Below are 25,029 nucleotides of genomic sequence, written 5' to 3' on the forward strand. Positions count from 1 at the left end.
CATATTTCAAGTCTCCAGTTTGGGAAGATTAATGACCCACCCACTGCAGTATGTGTATAACCCTCACGTTGTTTGAGATGTATGGGATCTTTGAAGGTGCCTTTAAGGCCAAAAAGGATCCGTGTCTGAATTTTAGAATGCCTCCCTCTTACACAAGTCTTTTGATGGTTCTCTAAGGGAAACACAACCTAGAAGGGTTACGACTGTTTTCTCCGTCCCTTTTTTTATTGTAAAAGATGCTACAGCAATCCTGGAGGCCATCCACACAGAAAATGTTGCAAGGTATGAGCTTTTTGAGGAAGCTTTGACGCTTTATTGCTATTAAAATTGTTTAAGTAGCAGTTATCTGCAAGGAAAAAGAATAAGCCACAGCGCGACAAAGCACACTTCTAGAGATGTATATCCAGACTTCATTGGGAATTTCAGCGTTTGTCAACCCAGACACAAGGATAACTACCTGTGAGAGGATAATTCAGTCTTTTGAAAGCTCAGCAACACCAATTGCAGTGGTGTCATTCTGCAAAGAGATTAGCCTGTCTGCTGGAAACCAGAACGAGCCAAATTTGCCAACCTTATCTGCTAACTTGAAAGGAAACAGCAGCGTTACAAGTCCCCAACGACATTTAGCTGCTTTCCTCAGACCCACAGTACAACAATAGTGTATCTTGATAACAAGCATTTTCCCCAGTCCATTATCATTGTGTAACTCATTACCAAATGTCTCCAGCAACTGAGAGGCTGCTGGTGCACAGAACAGGATGAAAAGAAGAAATTCTCTGGATGACTCTTGTTCTAAATGAATATTTTTGGAGAAAAATGCCTCTGGGCATTAGAGGCCAAATAGAAGCCGTGGTGATACTAGTTTCTTACTGAAATAGAGTTAAAACAAATTCAAACCACCCAAAACGTGGATTTTTTTTTTTCAGGAGACAAAGCTGAAGGAGAACAGTCAGTTTTTCAGATGACTTTTTGGTTTTTCCATCTCCTGGATTTCTCAGACTGGAATGACCAAATGCTCGAAGAGTTCTTGAAGTAGCAAGTAAAAGCTGAGATAGAGAACTGTGGAAGTGCTTTTAAAAGAAAAGTTTGAAAAATTAGTTAGAAAAAGTAACTTTAAAAGGAGTGGAAAGCACACAGGCACTGGGAAGTTCAACATCCCAGTACAGGTCTGTGAACAATGAGAAAGTGAGGAAGTATTTTCAGTTGCTGGGGTCAGAACTAGCGCGCTACCTGGTAGAATAAACCTAGATAACAATCAGAGCTTTCTACAAACCATTTCAGATCTGTATCCAGTCGACTCTGCTGTTCAATCTGTTCTTTTATTTAGGCAAAGCAGCAAGCTCTCGGTCAGCCCAAGACGCTACAAGATCCTGGCTGCAGGCTCAACAGCACGCCAGATCAGGAACTTTCACTGTCCGCCAGATGGACCAGAGAAATGTAACTCGAGAAAAGGCTCTTTCATGGCTTAGGCTCCATTACACAAACAATAACGTAGAAAATTGTTAATGCTTGTTTCCATGGAATGGCAAACGACCATGCGCTGCATCTCAGGGCTGGGGGGAACACATGCTTCAGAGCAAAATTCATTTCTGATAACCATTCAGTCACCAACAGTTAAAGAACATATAAATGAGCAACCTGATTATTAGCCAATTGAACTTCTTTACCATACGTACCATACTACTGCCCTCTGCTGTCTCTTATTTCCACATACAAGTTTAACTTACGTTGAAAACTGCTGGGTTGGATTTGTATTCTTGCAGACCCCTAATCAATTCTTCTGCTCTCCCTAAAGTAACCATTAAAATAAGTAGAAAATTCAGCAAGTTACTTTCCTTAATCTCCACAGAAGAAAAAGTAACCAGTCAATCTTCAATGAATTCATTAAAATTAAGGCTTTCTTAAGATAGTAGCTCAAAGGAAGATTCAAGCATATGAGCTTGTAATTCAGATAACTGTGGTATGAAAATGGGTGTCATCCACAGAACGGTGTTATGGAATCTGGGATGTTTCCGTCAGCATAGGACCTTACAGGGAAAAAAGACATCCTCAGGAGATACAATTATATAAACACAACATAAAAATATAGGTTCAAATTCTGTGCCACGTTCAGCAAAAGAGAGTTGTTATAAACTCTTGCAATTATTACTAATGGTGCTGATTTTGTAGTGGACAGGATACACACACATGTGGAGGGAACCTATCACCTGCGAATTCAAAAGGAGTTTCTCATGCCGAAAGAAATTGGACCTCCTGCATATTGCATCTTCCCACAGTGAAATGAGCCTATATAGAATGAATTTTGAAAAGCTTACAAAGGAGAAAAAAAAGTCCATTAGATGTGGAATAACCAAATAAATCTCAGCCATCTTCTCAAATACTGAAGTCTAAAACACCCAACATTCAAAGTGGCCTCTATGAAAAAAAATAAATAAAAAAAGGGGAAACTTACAACCTGCCCTTTCTTCCCCTGCCCCAATCTTCCAAGTTCATCCATCCACCTGGTTCCTGGCCAAGAAACGAGGCCACTATCACACAGCACAGGTCTAAGAACAGAAACTAGCACTCTAGCTGCTGCCAGTTACAACGCCAGCTTTCAAAAAGCAAGCTCGCAGTTATGTCAGGAAGAGCTGCGTGTGACGCAGAGGGACTCTGCCACCTCAAAGAGAATCAGCGATGAGAAGCACGAGAATTAAAATCCGAAGTCCCACAAGAAAGTATATTTATAATGAAAAGAAAGTGTATTTATAAAGGCTGCTGCCTTTAGCGGTTCTTCAGCTTCTATGGATTGCATAAAAGGAAGAAGAAGTGCAAAGACAAGAGTTGCTAAATCTCATTCAAAAAAAAATAATCTGAGGGGTGCGAAGAGGGTTCTTCATTACGGCTCGGTGTTCAGACTCCAAACTAAGTGGAGACTTGATTATTATATTCTGTGTGAATGCCAGAACAGCTGGAAATTGCCAGCTACCCTGATTGTTTCTCTTTTTCCTTTCCCTCTCAATTTAGGCAACTTCAGTCACAGCTAGATGAAGGTAGACAGTGAAAGACAGAAATACTTTGGTGGCAATACTCAGATGGGAATATAACGGTTTTATTTAATCTTTCCTGAAAGTTATGATCATACTAAGACGGGAAAGATTCAATATCTGAGGTAGTTGATCGTGCCCTGGACTATTAAGCAGCAGAATACAAATAGGAAATAAAAGCATAAGCTAGAGAAACATGTCACTGAGACACAAACTTTGCTGCTCTGTGACACTCCATGCATGAGAAGTGACTGTCGGGGAGCAGCAAGCTGTGTGTGATTTGTATTTGTCAGAACAAAGACACGAGGACAGTGCCACCTTTCAGAGACTGGTGTCAGTAAGAATCAAGATGACTGCACTGAAAAGATGCCTAAATAATCACACAGGAATCAAGGAGCCTACACGGAGTTGTACTCGGGTTCATTTCCATTATGTTGGCTTTCATTACCTATAAATCATTATTTAAATAGGGGAGAGACTGGCATTTTCCTCATTCAGTCTTCTTCAGTTCCTCGTGGTCACACGTTGCTGCTCTTCCCCTAAGCACAGAAGTCCTAATGGGAAAGCAGGATGAAGCCCCCAGAGCCCCCACCTCTGCGTATTTAATATTCTTCTGCAATAAATATTAGGGGAAGAGGTAAACTGAAGCATCTCGTGCACACACACATCAGTGTGTGAACATTGTCTCATAATTCTCTTTGCAAAGTTACGAAGGAAAAAATTAAGGAAGCAGCCCCTAGGCACCTCTGCAAGAGAACTAAAAGAAAACTGCATTTTGCAATTAGGAATACGACAGTTTGGCATAAAGTAATCAAATATACGGATTCATTTATGGTATATGTACAGTACAAACAGATTTCCTCAAGCCAAAGCTATTTTAGCTGCATGTTGTGAAGGGTCATTACAGAAGGGCTCTCTGAAGTCCCATACTTTGTAATACCTACTCCACCCGTGACACCATTGCTTTCTCTCCTTTTCCCTCTCTCAAGTATGACATTTTCCAAAACGAAGCCAGCACTACAGTAATAATCTCTAACCCTACAACATTATTTCTGTTGATTTTGTTGTTGCAGCAAAGCTCCCTTCAGTGCTGTTTCAAAACAACGCTGATTTCAGGAGCAGGCTGACCGCACAGAGACCACAGGAGCACAAAGTGAAGTGAATCCTTTAAGACACAGGCTGTTCATTTTCTTTAGTAACTTGTTCCTCTAGCGTTAACCACCTCATCCTTCAAGTGATGGCAGAAAACAAGAGTCAGGAATTGTCCTTGCAACCTGTTTCCACTCTTCAAAAAGTGGGGTTGGGAAGCTGGTGCGTTCTTCCAGTCCATTTTCGGATGAAAACTGTCATCAATTGCTAATTTTGTTCAATCCTCAGAACATCACCTGGCCTTCCATAAAGAGCAGCAACAAATAATGTCCCATTTTCCACTTCATACTGAGGAAGAGGAGGGAGATGATTCTTTATTTTCTGTATTCTGGTTCACTTACCACATAAGATGCAAGAAAGAATAACAAAAATATCCTTTTTTGAAGTCTCACATGCTCCATCAGAACTCAGCAATCACTGACTTTTTTTTTCCTAGCCTCCAGCAAGGTTCATCCCCTTTAGGAACATATTGAATTATTCCTGCCACTATTTATAGTTCAGTCTATAATTTGTTACACGAACTGAAGCCTCTTCTGCCCAGCTGACCTGCTATACCTTCTGCATGCTTGGTGAACAGAGGATTATTCTGTTAAACCAGCGTACAACGGACGGACTTCACGGGCAGCTGAAAACGAAGGCTGCTGCTGCTTAGACAACGCATAGCTATTGTGTTACCTGAAAGGTCATATCTGACATACTCTCTACAAACTAAGTAGTTGATATACAGGGTTTTTTGACCATCCCTTTCATTTGTGAACATAAGCGATCTTCAGATCAGTCAATCACCCCAATAAAGAAAAAAAAACAGAAGTGTTATGACCTCTAGGTTTTTCTTCCAGGAATAGGAAGTAGCATTATACGAAAAACTTGGGGAAAAAATATTACTTTTTAAGGCGTTTCATAATTTAAAAAAAAAAAAAAAAAAAAAAAAAGATGAATCCTCTAGCTTTTTAATAATATCCTGAAAAACACCAATAACTGCTTTTGGTATTTTTGAGAAAAACAGAGTACAAGACATAGCTTCTAGTCTCAGAAACAAAGGCAGCATGCATACATCATCAGTGGGGAACGTTATGAAGTAGAGGAAGAACTTTCCTCAGTTGTAGTATCTAATTTCTCTGCTTATCGAGCCAACAAGTATTCTTGTCTCCATCTCTCCCTTCAAAGCTCTTCCACATTGCACAGAACAATTTACTACCCTTTTCTTTCACTAAGGGAGCAAGCTAAGTCTGCAGGCCACTCATCCAGGCAGTGGCTGGGATGTGCCACAGCTGTCAGCAAAAGAGCAGCAGGAGCAGTCCTCTGCAAACCACAGCTTCACCAGAAGTGTCAGAGCTCCAGTAGGAAATGTAAGTTTTAAGCCCTATTGAGGAGAAGAGGGAACTTGATTCTGGGAACCTCACATCCCGTGCATTAACCACCAGACAGCCAGAGCAGGATTTGTTCTGGAGACCTCCTCAGAGCACAGTGCTGGGAGCACAGCCTCTCCAGAAAGATCTTCCCCAGCCAAAATTCTTCCATGCTTTCACTATTGAGCAGATTTAAGATGACGTCGAGTACATTTACAGCAAATAAACTATTCACGTGATAATCTCCACTTACTTTTCGAAGTGACTGAAAGCACTTGGCATGTAATGGCATACCCAACATAACCCAACTTCTGTCATTACCCCCAGACCATTATTTGTAATCCAGGAGGTTAAAAGTAATTCTGGAACTAAAAACCCCAAAAGCAGTTTTAAGAGCATGAATGGGTAATTCATTTACTTAAAAATTCACCTATAACTTCACATAGAAAGCAATTTTACTCCTTTCATGTTCTGTTGTTGTTATTGCTGTTGTCTTTTAATCCAGAAATGCTGTAGCACAGCTGGGTATAGGGAAGGAGCTGCCAGCATACTCAGGGATTTATCCCTGAACGGTTCTTCCATACTGATCTCAAAATCAAAGCCCATCAAGATAGAAAGTGTTCTATTGAAAAGCAGATCCCATTCATACCATCAAAAAAAAAATCACTTCTCTTAAATATTATGAATGCTCTGTTGCATATGATTTACAGAAAAAACAGACTTTTTCCTCCTGTAAAGGATGATGAGGCACAGAATGGCGTCCTATATTTTTTACTTTAAAACTTACTGAATTAAACTCTCCTTTTAGCGAAGGATATCTCGGGCTATCCTAAGATATCTCTGCTGGCAAGCACGAAAATGTAAACACCAAACTAAATGCCCCACATTACGAGTAATCAGTTTCCTTGGAGAGTTATTCAAGGCAGTTTTCACTAAACAGAAGCCATCCTAGGCTGTTCAGTAAACCTAGGTTGCAAAAAATAAATAAATAAAAATGAAACCATAGAAGAAAATAAGATTAATAATAAAAAACCTCTCAGATCTTAGTAAGATTCTTTCGAGGTACTGGTGGTATAACTTTAAATATTAATTACTACAATATCCAGCATACAAATTAATTTTAAAAAAACACCCCCAAGTTAAAATTCATAACCATTGAAAGGGGGTTTTATGATTCCTGAAGAGTTCAGCTATTCCCATTTAAATGTATTCCCTCTTTTCAAGCTTACATAGATTTTTTTTTCCCCTCCTTCCCATTCTCAAAGTGTAATCAAATACAACTTCTGATGCACACCAACTAACTGCAAGGCAAGACAAGGCTTCGTCTGCTCCACAAATTATTCTGCAGCCCTGTGAATGCAGTACGCTGGGTGGTCCTAGTCCTGAACCCACAGCACAAGCACAATGCAGTGCAACACACTATTACTGGGAAGGACGAGCAGACACAATGTTGTCCTTCAAAATTCCTTGCATTTGGCCACCAGGGTTTTTTGTTTGTTTTAATGTATGAATGCATTTTGGAAGGAAAACAAAAAATCTTTCCATGTGTATTTTTCTAATCAGAAAATAAGACATCCTAATTTAAGGTTACACATTCGTTTGGAAGCGATAGCTAATGAAAAAGCAGGAGTAACTTTACCTTTTCACTATTCTTGTATTTTTCCCAGCTTTTCAGCATCTTAAGCCATTTTGTAGTTCTTTCAATTTCAAGGTGCTTTTGCTGAAACAAAATTAGCAAAAAATATTCAGATGAATACATTTAAAATTATTTAATGCATTTCTAAAAATACTGAGAAAAAAATTTATTATAGTATCATCAACTTCTAGTCTAGCCACATCTAAGAACAGCAGCAAAGAGTAACAGCAGTTAACTTAAACTCCTCTTACAAAATACTATTTTTTACATAGTACTGACAACAAAGGTTTCTGCTGGTCTTTGGCTGGCTGTTTTGGGGGATGATTTAAGTGCAAGATTTATCAAATTTTATTCTTTACACCTTTTTGACAAATACAAAAAAAAATACCACCACCACCACCAAAAAAAAAAAAAAAGCTTGCTCTTATACTCAGTAATGTTTCAGGCTGCAATTTCTGCTGCAAGCATTTTAAGTTAGCTGGCTCTGAAATCAGAGCCTTCTTTAATCAGACTTGCCCATGACACAATTAGCTGTTTTCCAACAGTCACACAAACCATCTCTTCTTAAGAAGCACAAAGTTAGAAATGTACCAACCACGTTCCCAGAAACTAATTAGCACATTTCAGATGACAAAACACACCAATATATGTTGACCTCAGTAATCACTCTAAGCTTTAAATAAAGTACATGCATGAGTGGCAGTGCAGTAGCAGAAATGGGAATAAGTTCTATTTCTGTACATGAAAAGCCAGGAAGCCTTGCTATAATTCTCACCTGTCACATGGTATGTTTTTACCTAAATGACCCTATACCTTAAATCAGTGATTTCTTCTGCAGGTAAGAACTACTTGCTTAAATTATAGGTTGCTGATAATAATATTTATGTAACAAGGGATGAAAGAAAAATTCAAACCACAGCAAAACACTATCATCTTAAAATAAAGTTTTATTAAGTCATATAACACAATAAATGTGAGTTCCTCAATGCTACACTGCATATGGCTTTAAAAGCACAGGACAACCCTGTTATCTTCAAGATTGCTGCACTTGCCACCAACTGTTTGAATTTGGGAACCCAACAAGCAATTAGCTATTTTAGTTCCTAGAGTTTCCTGGCACTTTGACTTTTCACAGTCAAAAAACCATACTTCGTTGGCCTGGATGATAAGAAGAGGTGGTATTTTTACAGCACGGTTTTACATGCTGTAAAGAAGGCTACATCTCCCTAATTACACTAGAAAGCTAACTATTAACTCTGATGTCTGTAGGGGGAGCAGGGTTGGTTTTTATGAAACTATTTCAACTGCTGCATAATGCTTTGGAGCTGAGGATTTTCCAGGAACACTGAAAAAGCTGAAGCAGAAAACTTGTCTGTGGTTTCTGCTTTCTTGTCAAACCTGAATATTGAGGGTTTTGGTAAAGGACAGCTTCTTCACTTCCAACTTCAAACTCAAGTCTTGGTAAGACAGGAAGGATGTTCTGATTCATATGGTTAGTGATAAATCGATGTAAGAATATTCAGAGTAATTTCTGCAGGACACTGGAAACCTATTAATACTTTATATCTGAAGTGTGGGGGATAATATAAATACAAACTATTACTTATTGTCTCAACTGAATTCTAAATGTACTTCTAGCTTTTACTCCCCATCAGATTTTATGTATTCTTTCTTGTCTATCGACACAATAAAATGGGAAAGGAATGTTTAACCCAGGAGCCCAAAGCCTTCAACTAACAAATTGCAACTCAGTGACTGCTTAGATCCATCCCAACCCTGATTCAGTCCATAAAACATCTTGGAAATAAAGGGATTTTGGTTTTGGTTTGTCACTGTTGTTTGAAAAGTTATTTTTATATCCACCCGTCCAACAGAAGCGTAAGTTATGTGGAAATAACTGCTTCTACCATCTCAACCTTACTTATCTAGCTCTTCATGTTGCAATCAACTGCTCACATTCTTGTTCAGGCTCCATGCTGTACTTAGTAATGTCTCAAACACTTTTTATTTTTTTAAATAGCATTTAAAGCCCTTTCTGAAGAGTTAGGTTAGAAGAAAACCGTACAAAAACTACTGCTTCCCAAATTTGATAGGTTTCACGTTTTTGCTTCTGATTCTCTTCCACACTCAGAACCTCTGTAAGAAATCAGCATTTTTAGCATATCAGAAGTAGATGGTCTCTAGGCATAGTTTCTACTGCTCGAATAACACTGCTGTCAAGTTAGGAAAGGTCTCTGCCCTCAACAGGTTGTTTAGATAATTGGTAAGAAAAATAAAAATCTACCTGCTCCTACAGTCTTCTTGTTTGCATGTTTGATCTACTTTCAAGATTTTCGGTCTTTTGAGCCAGAAGCTCACTTCAATTGTATGTTTGTTCAAGCTTTTATGTCTTCTGTGTCAACTTATCCCAGTTCTCAAACGATTCTGCCGTACTCAAAATAGCAATTATTTTTTCTGTGTTCGGTTGTTGAGAACTTTTAGCTATTTTTTAAAAGTCTGAATTATGTTCACTTTCATGTCTAGCAGGTGCAACACCAAAAACATGGATAGATCTGAAGCAGCTCATTGCAGAACAGAGGGCTGCTGCTGCTGCTCTTTTAGGCAAGTTCCACGTAGTTGTCACCAAAAAAAAAAAAAATCCATTTATCTGTCTTCTGAGTACGTTATCCACTTTAAAGCATTCTTGCCAAAGGGAATAACAGAATCCCTAACTGAAAAAAAAAAAAGGTTTCTCACTCTCGTGTCAGTAAATAATACACTAATGAGAACACGAAGCGTGAAGTTCTGCTGGCAAGCATCCATCTTTTGTGCAGCGCTCTTCCTTCTTCGATAGCAAGCGTGCTAGAGCTGAGCCTTACAGCAAGGCTGCAGCAGGAGCCTCAGGCACAACCAGAACTCACTGGACCTGCTCTCTGATTTACAATCAAGTAAATCAAAGACAAAAAACCCACACCACTGAAAATGCCTTACAAAGCATTTCATAGCACTTCATAAACAGTCTGACACAGACTCCAGATTTCCTGAGGTCAGTTCCCTGTCCGCTTCTCTTCTGGTTCATCTTTCCTCCCCTAGCTTTAGCTCAGATGTGCTGTGTGATTCACATGAAGATTAGTTCATAAGGCAGGACAATGGCTTGACACATTTAAGTCATCAAATGCCCAGCGAGGTAAACAAAGCATCAAAGGTACTCCGCGTTCACAGCAGTAACACCTATTCTAAAAGTATTACAAGCAAAAACACGAGCACAAACGTGTGCACAACCCCAGCTTCAGCTTGACATTAGGGTGTATATGAAGAATGGAGATTCAAAAGTCACACGGATATGCACAACCCTTTAGCTAAGCTGCAGATTAAATCAAAGCATAAGTTAGGAACTGTTTTGTTGTTGTTGTTGTTTTGTTTGGTTGGTTTTGGTTTTTTGGTGTGTTTTTTTTAGTTCAGAGTTAAGGCAAAAAGAAAGCATAAATAACTCTGACTTTAAAAGATATTGCACAGAAAGCTTCTAGTGTTAGCTTCCATCTACATGACACATTTATTGTCCTGTGAGTGGTATTTGAAAAGATCAAAGCCTCAACCACCACTGATAGAAGACAGATAAGCCTCAAACCAGCAGAGGTCAGGATATCATCAGGAGTACAAGCAGGAGTCTAACACAGGAGCATTACCGCACGATTACAAAAAGAAACTAGGTTTGCAATTTAACATTGATTCAATAAATACAGTTTCTATGCTGACATTTTGTCTGAGACAGCATGAATAAAATATGGGACAAAGAACTGAGACACTGTTTTCACCCAATAATTTAAGGCTAACTACATAGTCACAGTGAAACAGCTTCAAAACACATGTACCACAATAATTGCAAGCTGTCTAATGTTTATGCTCATAGGCTCACCACCCTGCTGTGTCCTGATGGAAATGAAATTACATACAGTCTTGCTGTGTTATTAAATGTAATGGAACATGGCAGGAAAATGCAACTATTTCAGGCTGCGTATGCAGAAATACACTTGAACTGATGCAAAACAAAAGGGACTCAGAAGTTCACTTCTGAGAAACACTTCTTGCTAGCCCTGTACTGATCCCTTGCTGGCTTCTCCACAGAAACTCAAAGTAATTCACATATGGAAATGTTGCTCCAAGTCCTCAGAGCTGAGCTTCCTTAAGACAAGTCACTCCAGCCCTCTTCCATACACTCTAATGATTTGTGCAGCCAAGAGAGATAACTAAACTTACAGCTTTCAGTGTTTCACAATGAGTTTTCTGATGATACAGATCAGTACGGATCTGATCAAGTCCTAGAGATAAGAAGGGGACTGACAGAAAATGCCCACAGTATTGAAAGGAACACATCTAGGCCCAGATACTCAGTTCCCAATGATTTTAATAAAAGCTCAATAAAATCAAAAGGTCAGCTCCCAGACTTGTCCTCCAGCATCCTCCAACAGTAGGAGGCTTTTTGGACTGGGGCCTGCACTTACAACACACCTGGCTTGTCAGCTCAGCATTACAAGGGAGCAAGCACACTGCAGCAAGTGACATCCAGGTCACCCGTCACTGTTTCCATACTGGAAAAGCACGCTGCACGTGCCAGGGGAAGGCAGCGGATGCCTCAGCACCAGAGGTGCCACCTCACTTGGCCAAACCACCCAGCCAGTGCAGCTGACGACAGCTCGTGGCACCGCCATGACGCTTCTCACCCTGGACAAGTGCCTGCCAGCTGGGTCCCCGTCAGGGCAGGGCCGGGTGCGATTTGTCAAACAGCTCTATTTACATAAATAAATAACGTAAATAGCTCAATCACATGATGGGTGAGGAAAACCTATGTCTCACTGCAACTAGTAATGACATTATTGTGTGGGCCCCCAAGGGATCTGGGAGCTAGTTAACATGGCCTCGAGGGCCACAGTCCTTCTGGGACTTCCATCGTGTTTCTCTGGGAATGCAAATCACTAAAATGTTTCATCTCCTAATTTCACCACAATTTATATTTAAAAAATAAATAAATCATAAATCTGTAAGATTTCACTTCCTAGTTAAAACACTGGAAGATGCTGAACTTACCTTTTCTATTGCTGCATCGTGGACAGGAAGCTCTTCTGGACTGAAAACAAAGACAAAATTCATATTAATCTACCAAAAAAAATATCATTTTGTCTAGGTCATTACAAGTAATCTTCTATAGTAGCAATACGTAGTAACGAACGAGTAAACAAGAAGTCTCAACTTCAGACAGGTATGACATGGTACACAGGAACCCTTGGAATTTAGTTTTTAAACAGTGAGATTCACATTTGAAGTAAAAAATAAAATTAATATTGAAACTTCTAAATCAGAACAGACTGCAAGGCTTCAAGAGACAATGACTTTACCAAAACAATAATAATTTATCTGTTAAAGCCCCCTGGGCTGTACTACTGACCTGAAACCAGAATTTTCTTTAAACATACACAGCAATTTTAAATTAAAGGTTGTTTTAATTAAAGTTTTTCAAACCATTGTATATTTTGTGTACAGCTTTATTTTTTAGAAAGCCAGCTATTCCCAAACATGAGAATTTGAACTCCACTCCATGCCATAAACAGCTTCACTTACTTGATCACACAATTAAAATACCCCTGAAAAAGGTTTTTCTTCTTTTCTACTTCACCGTGAAAGCCACAGAGACTTTGCTTGACTTAGGAGAGTTAACCTTTTTTTAAAAAGTTTAAAAATTGCACTTTAATGAACAGGGAGAAGGTGACAAAAAAGTTTTATTAATAGGTATCTAATTAATATTTTAAAATACATTTCTTTCACTTCTTAGCCTAACTAAAAAGACAGGTTATGAAGTAAGAACTTGAAAAGCAGCCTTTTATCAGATATTTTCTGGCTTTATATTATTTTAGTTTCATTCTGAGGGCTTTAACTTATGTTTTTCTTATCAAAGGAACTTATGTTTTTCATATCAAAAGTAACTAAACCACTTTGATGCCAAATGAGACTTCCTTCCTTTGTATGCATCGTCTGCAGCTCCTGAAAACATAGCAGCTCATCTAAGCTGCAAGGCTCCCCTTTTCTGCTCTACAAATCAGATAAATAACATAACCAACAAAACCCACCTTAAAAGGGACAAAAGAAATCCTTCACAATAAGAACAAGAAGAAAAAAAAAGGAAGAGTACTTACTAAGTCTTAATATTTTGAAAGAATAACTACTCACATTATCACAGCTGTCTATGGTGAGGACACTAAAACCCACCAGTTTAGACCAATATCAAATCTCTGCAAGGGTGAGAAAAAATCCTTTATGGGAAAAACTGCAGAAGTGGAGATGGAAGCTGAAATCTGCCTTCCCTCCTATGTTGATGAAGCCAATATAAGAATAGTCCGACGCAAAACACTTAAGTTATATTTATATTTTATTTCATTTAAAGACTTAAGAGATGCAGTTTCAGATTCAGAAGTTATATTTGAATAATGAACTACATCTGAATTCTTCACCTAATGAAAAATCTTGCTCCAATCAACACATTTTTGGAGCCTACAAAAAACACATTTTGGAGTCCCTACAAGTCTAATTTTCTAGTATACACCTTAGGAACAAATTTTAAAACCAGCAGAGCTTATCTTTTGACCAGCAAAAAGCATAATTAGTTCGTTCCGAAGCACTTCTCAAGTATCTGAGAGTTTTCTTGAAGAGTAACAACAAAACCCAATTACAATCTGATGAAAATCTCAGTGTCTAACATGCTAGAAAAAGCCTACATCCAGTACCACCTGAAGATGTGGTGTGTATCACTGTGTACATCCCCACGTAATTAAACTAACAAACTGAAAGTAGGTTCTGTGTGTGTCAAATATCACCTAGAAATTTGAACAGAAGTTGAAAAAACATTAATAATCATAAGCAAATGGGAAGAAAATACATTTGCTAGTCTGCTTTAGTTTTTTGGTTTTAATTACAAAGATCTTTATGCCTTTCAAACTTCACTCTGAATTTTCAGTTCTTTAGTGACCCCTTCTCCTCTTCCCATACCAAATTTCTGAGTGATCCCCGTGGCTGCATGCGCTAGCAGCTGGACTAGGTGATCTTCGAAGGTCCCTTCCAATTGAGCTACAATATTCTACCACCACCAGAAGAGTCAGGCTCACTGAGGCAGCAGGAGGAGCACAGTCACTGCATTCTTCGTGGCCCTGCAAGGTCTCACAAGCAGCTGGCTGCCCGCACAAGAGACAATTTTTCTTCCCTGGTGCTGTCACCAGCATGTCAGGCACCGAGCTGATGGCTCCAGGTCCCCGCAGACCCACACAGGACCCAGCTCCTGCTCTGCTGAACTGGGACCACTGGACAGCTCAGCTGCCCATTTTCTAATCTGGCATGGAAAGTAATCACATGAAAAATTAGTCCAATCTCATTTTCTCACAAAGGAAAGGACAACTGACAGTAATTTATTATGGAAATGCTCTCTGCTAGCTTTTAAATAACCGCTGAGGGACAAACAGAAGGCATAGCTGGATGTACTTTGTCCCAGCAAGCAGATACCCTACTGCCTCACCAAATTAATCCAACAGCAAATTTATCATCGCATTGCTTGTGCGCTAATACCAGGCACCCATACACTTTAGGCATCAAAATGCCACAGGAGCACGTTACGCCAGCCCTGATTTTCACTCCCCGAGATGCTGCATCCAGCTGAGCAGGAGGATGACAGCAGGGAGCGGAGCAGCGCCTTGCCCGGGGCTGCTCCGTAACTCACGGGCCTGGAAGACGGGAGGGAGTTCCTGGAGATCTCGTGCTCAATTAACGAGGCTGCACCGATGACACCCACGTAATATTCAAATCTGTCATGTAAGGACTTAAGGAAAGGCATAATGAGCAAACGAACTCTCTCAACCTGCTAAAGAAGTTTTAAATAAATACAATTCCCTTTACTGTATTTATTTTCTATGCAGAAGCATCATTTTTTCTCTGAAAAAAGATTTTTTGTGTCTCTTTGGACACAAAAGTAACATCTATTAACCTAATTTTAGTAGACTGGAAGCATTCCAATCTTCCCCCTCCATTTCATTTTTTATACCTTCAATTATTTAACACTGAATCTTCTCCCTCCTTCCACAGCCTTTTTAAACTTGCATTTTTCTATCTGTGCTCTTCACCAAGTACTAAGGTGAGTGGTAAACAGTACTACCATTAGCCACATCCTGGCCGGAGAGGACTGCTTCCCTTTAATAGCTCCGGTAATATTCATGCAGGGGATACAGGGAAGAAAAGCAGCGCTGCTTAACGTAATTAGCTCGGCACCATCCAGTACCTGAAATCCAAAAGAGGAGTCACGGGGCAGATTTTTACTGAACTCATGTACATAAAGTGTCATTTGGCAGAAACAGCCTTAGCACTGCATGGACCAGAGTAAAGGAAGATCCAAGCTGGGTAAACGCAGTGTAATCGGACAGGAACCGAGAATCGTTATGGCTGGTCTGTGCCTTCAGCCCAGGCACAAAGTAAGGTGGGAGCAGCTCCCTGACAAGCCAACACATCTCATGGGCTTGGGTGGCCGTGCCGGCTGTCACTGCTGAAGATGTTGTCTACAGGCTTGGGAGCCACAAAATGCTGAGATTAAATCCTGGTTCCAACAGGGAGGCCAGCCCACATGGAGGTGTGATGGTTTCCTACCAGAAGGCCCTTCAAAGACATCTCATGGATAGGGAACAGATTGCGGGGTCTCACCGGGATCAAGGCCCATACACTGGGGACTCTGGCAGTGCTCTGCAGCACCTGCTGGAAGTCCTTCCCGGCCTGCAGCCTGGACTCCCACTGCTTTCCTGGGCGAATTTCATGTGAAGAAAAAGCAGCCTAGAGTTCAAATAACCAGGATTTCATGTGAGCAAGTAAGGATTTGATTGAGAATGCTTGTTTTTTGTTTTGTTTAAATCAGCTTACAAATGAACGATGGGTTTTACACCTCCACCACGATGGCTAATACAGGTTTTCACGCATTTTTTCACGATAGCTGTTAAAAAGAAATATTAATCTAAACTGCATAGAGATCTGACACGTCAGAAAGTTGTATGTTGTAATTAGTCTCCATGAGTAGCTGAAATATGCTGAAAACAGTCTCAGACTTCACAGGCTCACAATCACCCACCAACTGCTGCCGTTTATATCGGCCTTCTTTAAATAGCACTGATATATTTGTTCAACAGAAACAAAAGGAAAGACTTCCTCATATTAGTTCACTCACCAGATTTATTCTTCTCCTAAACTTGTTTGCAGTTACGTTCAAATTTCCTTATCAGCTGCATTTTCATTTCTCCTACCTCCTAGTTCAAAGCCCACCCCCTTCTTAACCCCCCCCCCCCCCACCTGCTGTAGCCTTGCTTAGCCCAGAATTAGTCCGTGCCCTCTGAAGAACCTTGGGGTCCTTCAACCTGCAAGTGTTGCGAAATATTCATGTGTGCAAGTCATTCTCAGATTTAAAATAAATAAAAAACTAAATTTTGTCAATTAATTTCCATATTCCTATATTGCTTAATTCACTATCATATGTATATTAAAAGATGCAGATCCTCATAAAAATCCCAGAACGGTTTGGGCTGGAAGGGACCTCAAAGCCCCCCCAGTGCCACCCCCTGCCATGGGCAGGGACACCTCCCACCAGCCCAGGCTGCCCAAAGCCCCATCCAGCCTGGCCTTGGGCACCGCCAGGGATGGGGCAGCCACAGCTCCTCTGGGCAGCCTGCGCCAGGGCCTCACCACCCTCTGAGGGAAGAATTTCTTCCTACTGTCTAGTCTAAAACTACCCTCTTTTAGTTTAAGACCATTCCCCCTTGTCCTATCATTATCTACCTGAGTAAAGAGTCCCTCTCCATCCTTTTTATAAGACCCCTTTAAGTACTGAAAGGACACAAAAAAGCAAAATAAAAGCTGTGCTGCAGCCCCTCCATAAAATAGCTTCTCACAGCATTTCCTAAGTATTTTCTCGAGCTATCCTCAACATATTACTAAGTGCAAAAGCATCACCTGGCGTGCACATTTTAACTGAAAAGTATTATGAAACCATACTTGGCATCATTAAATACAACGTGGGAAATGTTTCTTGCAGAACACTTATCTTCAAGGTCTCATTACTCAATCACAAAGAAGTAGATGCAGTGGGTTCACTTTTTCAGTTGTGATGCAACATTAAGTGTTTAAAGCCAAGAGGAAAACACATTTGCTACCAGCCAGAAGAATGAATTGGATGGAACTCCTGAAAAAAATCCAGCCTTGGGTTTTGTATCTTTTTGAAATTTCTTTGATCAAGGAATATGTGAGTGAAATATCTACCAAAAAAAAAACAGTAAAGTATAGAACTGAAAACCAAGTCATCAAGTAAGTTTACGTAAAGTGAGAAAAAAGGAAGAATTCAGTTGACATTTGAACAAGAAAAGTCTGATTACAAATGGAAATGCTGTACAATATATAACTCAAATTGTTGAGCTATGTGTTGCAACAGCATTTCAAAACTTAAATGTATTAGGAAGAAGTAAATCTTCCCAAGCATGAACAATTATTAGGCTGTGTAATAATTCATCAGGAGTGAGTTGTATGAGTCTATAGCATAGCATCACTGGACAAAAATGAGTATCTTCATGCTGGGAAACCAATTCTACAACAGCAAACATACTGACTAGATGCTCTTTTAGGTCTGCCTCCCCTTCGGCTTATGACACAGGGCACACAAAACCATCAAACGAAATAATCATAGAATGGCCTGGGTTGGAAGGGACCTCAAAGATCATCTAGTCCCAACCCCCCTGCCATGGGCAGGGATGCCTATAAATAATAAATGATATTATGAATACATGAAACTGTGCATTGCAACAGAATGCAGCCTTATTTTGTATATCTACATATCAGTTCCAAGTAGCTCTTCCTGCCTCATGTCATATCACATAGCTGCTGATCTCCGTTCAAAGGTTAGGTGCCAAGTGTTTCACAGTCATCTTACTGTAGGGAAGATAAATAAGACTGCGTAAGCCACCAGACACATAGCAATGATACTTAGAATTATTATTTTCCTGTCTGCATTAAATTACTGCCACAGTATGGACTATAAAGAAAACTGTCTTATGAAATCAGCTGAAAAAAGCTAATTAATCCTTACAAGTAAAACCAAAACAGTATTTCAATTGCATGCCTTTCTTTAGGCATAGGATTAAATTGTTCTACTCTTTAAAGCACAAATCTAAAGCACAATTCAGACAACGTTCAATTCACATCTTTTAGTCCAAACAAGTTAATTTTCAGAAAAATTCTGATTTTGATTAATTGATTTGATCTTCCAGCCTTTGAATGGAAATGAAAGGCAAGAGTGTCATTTTCAAAATCAATAATATATGGAAAAGATTTCTGAGAATATTAAAAAGAAAGCAAGTTGGGTTTTAAACTAAATGATGGATTTTCTACAGGTAGAACTCCACGGATCACTTCTTTCTTCTTCCCATTACCTATTTTATTTATATAACTCACAATTCTGATTGTGTGTCTATCAAAATAATTGGAGCCCCGCTACTGTTACCATCCACTCTAAATTTCACCAGCTAACCTTTGCACAGTATGGGGGTGGTGACTGCAGCAGATTAGAAAACAGCTTTCTGAAGTTTTGTTAGAATTAATAAGCAAGCCAAGGCAATTAATTAACATACAGGATAAGCCAACGTGATATCCCACAATATAATTATCAGGAAATATGCTGCAAGAAAGAATTTAGTGCTGGCAAAAGATTGGATCAGATGTGATTTCGTGACTAGATTTTAGTTACAATTATTATTTGTGGATTCTGTTGACATCGCTGCCAACAAGCCCAGCACAATGCCATGAATATGTAGCCCCTGTCCAGAAGTCTGCAGCACTGCACACTCCCAGAGATAAACTAAAAGATTCATCAAATTCCATTAAATCTCTATCATTAGCGACAGGTACGTTCTATATATAAACTTTAACGTTTTCCCAGTTTGGAATCGGAAGACCTTCGAGAAAATCTATAATCCACATAATTGAGCAGAGCAGCATTTCTAGTTATTTGATGTCATTTTAATTGAACATACGCGAACACTGGGGTTAAAAAAGTCTTCTCAGAATCAAATTCCAAGTGTCTTTTAAAAAGAAAAAAAGTATAAAAAGGTAAAGCCACCTTACAGCCCTAAAGTGGCTAAAGACAAATGAAAAAGAATAAATCTCTTTGCCTTGCATTTGATTTATACTCAATATATAAACATATAAAAAAATTGGTTTTTTGCTTATATATGTAGACTGCTTTTAAGTATTGCTTGAAGGGTAGTTACTATGTAGATCACTTCCATTATGTATTAATAATAATCCAGGACTTGCATGTTGGCAGCTTCATCTGTACTAAAACTGATGTGCTATGCAAAGTGTATTCTGACATCAATGAAATAAGACAGTAGTGTTCCAGCAGTATAAATTTGTTTGCTGCTGAAATTCAATGCTTTATGTACCTACACTTGCTTCTTCTATAAAACAATATTCTGCAGTCTAAAATTCTGTTTTGGTGGGTCTTTCACTTGGGTCAAGATCAGCAGCATCACTGCACTTCAAGAAAAAAAAATCCATCACCCAGACCTCATTCAGCACTCTTAATAATCACTTTCAATGAAGCATATCCAGGCCATTCCCTACATCCTTTAGTCTTCTATAAATGCTAAATATAGTAGGAAATGTACACGGTAATAATGATTGTGTTAAATCTTTACATACTGCTTGAGCAGTAACTTCAAACCAAAGCACACTACTTTATATATTTTGTATAAATTAGACCCTATATTATCATACTCACTGACATTTTCAGGTGTGCTGCCTATCACAGAATCACAGAATCACCTACTAGCTCTTCTCATAAAAAGAAGTGGTTCATGAATTCCCAGTACACCGTGGGTGATCTTTTAATCAAATCAAGAAATGGAAGATGTTAACAGAAGCACACTGTTTGTCCTTAGTTGGCAGATTTCTCCTGCAGCTTACTTGTGTTTGCAATTAGATCTGCAGGGTTGCAGTCACTTCACTTCTTTCTGTATCTGCTGAGAATCGTGGAAGTGACAGCCTGTACTAACACCCTGAAGGAAGGGATTTAAAATTCAAATTTCAACTCCAGTCCTAAGAATAAACTAAAGAAAGGGGTTCATCTGTGATACAGTTTTGGAAAATAATCCACACTGCTCTGAATGATAGAAAATAACAACAAAGCATCCCTTCCTGCCATGGGAAGAACCTACCTGCAGAGTAGCAGAACCAACCATACATTAGATTGCCATCACGATAACAGAAGAGGAAGAAAAAACTATTTTTAAACTTCCTTTAAAATGACACAACTACACACAAAAAAACACCTTTCACTAAGATGAACAAAACTGAATTAAAGAGAAGAACATTTGAAATGCTTTTGTAAAGGAGCTGAAATAAGCAGTCCAAACAAGTCCTACACAAGGACCTGTTGGTAATGTCTAGATACAAAAATATATAAATGCTATTGCAGCCATGAAAGCACAACACATAGGGAAAGTTGTTTATTTTCCAGTGGAAGCCAAAATTAAACAGACACCAAAAATATAACTGAGAAAGATGTACCCGAAATCCTACTACTGTCCTTTTGGGGCTACAAATACCGGTCCTGGAGTTGCAACTTTTAGAAATATGTTCAAATGCATCAGTGGAAAGAAAAAGCAATGCAATCGTGAATGGACACAAATGTCCGCTTCCAAGTCCATGAAGGAGTGAGAATAGATAACAACTAAGTAAAACATACAGCAAGCTCAATATACTGTTTGGCTGTTGGTTCTGTTGAAATAGGATTGCCTATTTTTACCCAGGTCTCTGCAAGTTCACCGTTTCACAGGCCCCATCACTTCACGGCTGAATATCAAGCAGAGATTCATTTCAATTTATCCACAACTAATAAATAGGATCTGGTCCCAAAATTTGTAAAGTCTCTTCATTAATGTTTAGTACATGTCTATCACTATCATTTAGGCATTGGAATGGGCTGCCCAGGGAAGTGGTTGAGTCACCATCCCTGGAGGTCTTTAAAAGACGTTTCGATGTAGAGCTTAGTGATATGGTTTAGTGGAGGACTTGTTAGTGTTAGGACAGAGGTTGGACTCCGTGATCTTGGAGGTCTTTCCAACCTAGATGATTCTGTGATTCTATGTTTTCAAACTAGGCTTCATCATACAAAGCACAATTAAAATTTTCTTTTAGTAGTTGTTTCCTCTGAAAGCAGGCAAGAAAAAAAATATTGATTTTGTCTAATGCTAGGAAGATTAATCTAAAAAAGCATTCTGAATCTCAGTTACTAACCCAATGCAACTTCCACTTCTCTCCTTAAATAAAAACAATCCTCAGTGTACATCGGGGCAAAAAGGAAAGAAGATTATTTAGAGCTGAAATTTAATTATTTTTTTTAACAGCAGTTCCTCAATATCTTGATTAGCAATTAATATTTCAGAGCAAAATCAGTCCAGGGAAATGCAGCACATATATAGAGCAGAATCCATCAATGCAAGATTATAGTAAGAGTTTACATAGTAAATCTTCACAACACACATGAAAAAAATCTACAGACAAAACAAGGTATATTCATCTATTTATTAGAAAAAAAGGAATTAAGAGAAACATAACTCCTCTCTAATATTGAGATCTGACAATTTGTATTTTATTTTTTGAATAGAAACTTGTCTTTGGCAGCTGAGGTAGGCTGAACTTTCATCTCCTCCCCAGCAGTGGGGAAAATGATGCTGCTACCCTGAGAAGCGGGTCTGACCCCATCTCCCAAAGCCTGGGAGACAAGAGGGGACAGGACAACGACAAGCCCCTAATGAATGGCCACAGCACATGAAATGTAATGACAGTTACATTTATAATTGAACCGTTAAGAAGGAACATTTCATTGCTCCTTTAGCACATCATTGCATCACTTAATGAGTTTGGCAGTACTGTGCCTAGAGAACTAAGGATACTGGCTGCATGGCACTAGGAACATTAGCAGCTCAACCTGCCTAATAACCTCAGTGTTCTTTCCTTAAGGTTTGATATACACACTAAAAATTTGAAATTAAAATTACATAAAAATCCCTATTTCTTGAATACTTGTCTCATTATTATCAAATTACAGCCACCATACTTCTCTCTTGAATTTCCATTACCCAGAGCATTTTGGCATCTCAGTAACTTCTTTTGCTGCAGAGAACCCTCAGTGGCCAGTCCTTGCATCTCTTATCTGAAGAGACTTCACCTGTGTACCCAGTCAGGTCAGCTGGGTTAGCTGCATAACTAAGATTTATTGTTCTTGGACATGTAGTTCTAACCAGCATGTTGTAAAAAGTACTAAGGAATGCATGGAGAATATTTTAGTGATGAAGTACTGTTTCCCAGCAAAGCTCTGTATAAACTACCAAGAAATAGGAAGAAACTTTGAGATGTTAACTTGTTGCTCATCACATTGCTCCCCTTTAAAAAGTTATGGGCAAAAGTAAGAAACTAAAAAAAAAAAATTATTTGGAAACATTTAATGGAGTATCTCAATACTTGATTGAGCTCTCCATTTCTTTGCTCCACTACCTCATTATTTTTTAATGCAATGCATTTAAAGAGTAAAGTTTGATGGAGAAGAGCAGGTAGGCTACGTTACCTTAGGAAAAGACAGAATAATGAATTCTGTTATTTGAAACGTGCATCTGGCATCCCAGTAATCTCTAGCATTAGCAAACTATTTTAAAATTATGTTCACCGCTTTAATAGAGTCATGATAAAGAATAAAAGCATGAATCAGATTGCCAGCTGCTGTAAATTGGTACAATTCCATGAAAGCCAGTGTGGAGCTACTCCAAGAATAGCACAAGAATTTGACTCGAACTATTAAGATCGCTTTATGAACATTTAAAAAAAAAAGTTCATTTTCTACCATTATTACTTTATTTAACTTTTTTCCTTTCACTAGGAAAAGAAAAATACTATGCAGAATAAGCCTCAAATCTATCCAACAACACGATGCTGGTCCCTGGATATTAATCCTCACTGCAGTATCAGCCAGACCACGCATACAGCCCCAGCTTCTATTTACTGAAGAGGTAGGAAGAGGAAAAACCTGTTTAAGTGAAATAAGTTATAGCAATAACCAATAACAGGTTTTGTGGTCTAAGATAATTATTAATACAAGATAATTTGCTAGTAGCCAGTTAATACCTGAAAATAATTCATATTGTGTGAATTGAAGAAAAAGTCTTTAAAATAATCGTTGATTTTTTTTTTAATTGTGTCATGGAAGCTTAAACTTTTCACAGCTTAGTATTAAACAGGACAATTCAGTTGATGCCATCCATCAATGAACGACGAAAAGAAAAGTTTTTGAAAAGCTACAGGGACTAAAGTATATATTTTTTCCTGCTATTTCCATTTTGTGCCTTAAGACCTAAACAGTTATGTTTTCCACAATATGCTAGTCAACTTGCTAGTCAGTCATAATCTGTGCTTTCCAACTTAGGTTAAAAACTAAACACAGCCTTGAGGAGTACCTGCGCTAACTCCAAAAACCAATGACAATTTTTTTTTCTTACTAAGAAAAACACAACTGTAGTCTTAAAGAGCTTTCTTATAAAAGAAAATGGGTGATATACAGAGACGGAAACAGCACCAGTTACTGCATGAAGCTGCTGGTGACCTTTGGAGTTGCAAAATGCTGCTTTCAGCTTCTACCCTATTTTGGGAGCATGCACAAAGTTGAGGCTGTTTTGCAAACCCCCGTCAGTTAATTCTCACATGACCACTGAGATTAACATTATACAAGGGGGTGAGAAAAAAAAGAAGAAATAAAGTTTCTTCATCCTTGTAGACAGCTGAAGAGTTTTGTTAAAAAAAAAAAAAAAGAAAAAAACAAATAAATAAAAGGATATACTCACAAAAATGTATCTTTAAATATGTGCTTCCATGATATTCAGTTAAAGCTTAAATTCTTATTTCTCTTCAAAATATTGACAGTCATTTGAATTTGTTGAATTCTTTGGTTGCTTGGAACCTTTAATATTTTTTTAAATATAAAAATAGTTCAAGTAATTGTCACTTAGATATATACAAATGGAGATACTTATCTCCATATTATGCAAACCATGCCCTTTAATAATACGTATATATAGTATTAGCAAAGATATTTATATATATATATTTATACTTAAATGTTCCTAGGAGAAGCAGAGGAAGACTTGCCACTGCCCCAGGAGCACATATTAGTCCTCCCTGCTTTTTTAACCATCCCAAAGCAGTAACAAATCAACTGAAGAATTCAAGGGGCAAGGGTGAAATCCTGGATCCCAAAGCATTCCTGGAATGTCTGCTATGAGCTTCAAGACACGCAGAAATCCTTTTCAGTTCTTTACTGAAGCTATTCCCTTGTCAGGGATTGCTGCTAGAAAAAAATGCAAATAGAAGAAGTATGCATACAGTAAAGATTCTGTGATGAACAGACCACAATGAAAAGTTTAAGAACTCTTTAAAATTTAACAAGGCTTCAAGATAATAGAGAAAGGAATTACTTTTTTTTAGGTGCAGGGCATTTACAGCTTGGTTTTCTGGGGTTTTGGTTATGTTTCTGGGGTTTTGTTTTTTGTTTTTAATTGCAAAGCTCTGGTCCATTGATTTCATACCCAGAACACATAAAATTTTGCTTTTTATTAAATATGGAAGAAAAAAAAAAGAAGCATCTTGACACATGGTTGACCCAAAAAAAATAACATATCTATGACAAAATTAAAATGAAAAAAACCAACCTTTTTCTACCACACACATTCGATCTTTTCCATTTCTAAAAACTGCTGGAACAGTTCTTTGTTATGACTGC

At 38.5% G+C, this 25,029-nt stretch overlaps 1 protein-coding gene across 11 annotated transcripts in view; it reads right to left on the bottom strand.

Annotated features, from left to right (window-relative positions):
* The window catches only part of USP6NL (USP6 N-terminal like), a 118,863-nt gene that overhangs the window by 29,437 nt on the left and 64,397 nt on the right, over window positions 1-25,029 (bottom strand). For all 11 annotated transcript variants that reach the window (XM_040547112.1, XM_040547071.1, XM_040547103.1 and 8 more), the window contains 2 exons: window positions 12,225-12,264; window positions 7,164-7,244 (listed from right to left, as the gene is read on the bottom strand). In XM_040547112.1, the coding sequence (XP_040403046.1) occupies window positions 7,164-7,244; window positions 12,225-12,264 (121 nt within the window). The remainder of the gene's footprint in view (window positions 1-7,163; window positions 7,245-12,224; window positions 12,265-25,029) is intronic.

This window comes from Cygnus olor, chromosome 1 (genome assembly GCF_009769625.2).
Source record: "Cygnus olor isolate bCygOlo1 chromosome 1, bCygOlo1.pri.v2, whole genome shotgun sequence".
NCBI lineage: Eukaryota > Metazoa > Chordata > Aves > Anseriformes > Anatidae > Cygnus > Cygnus olor.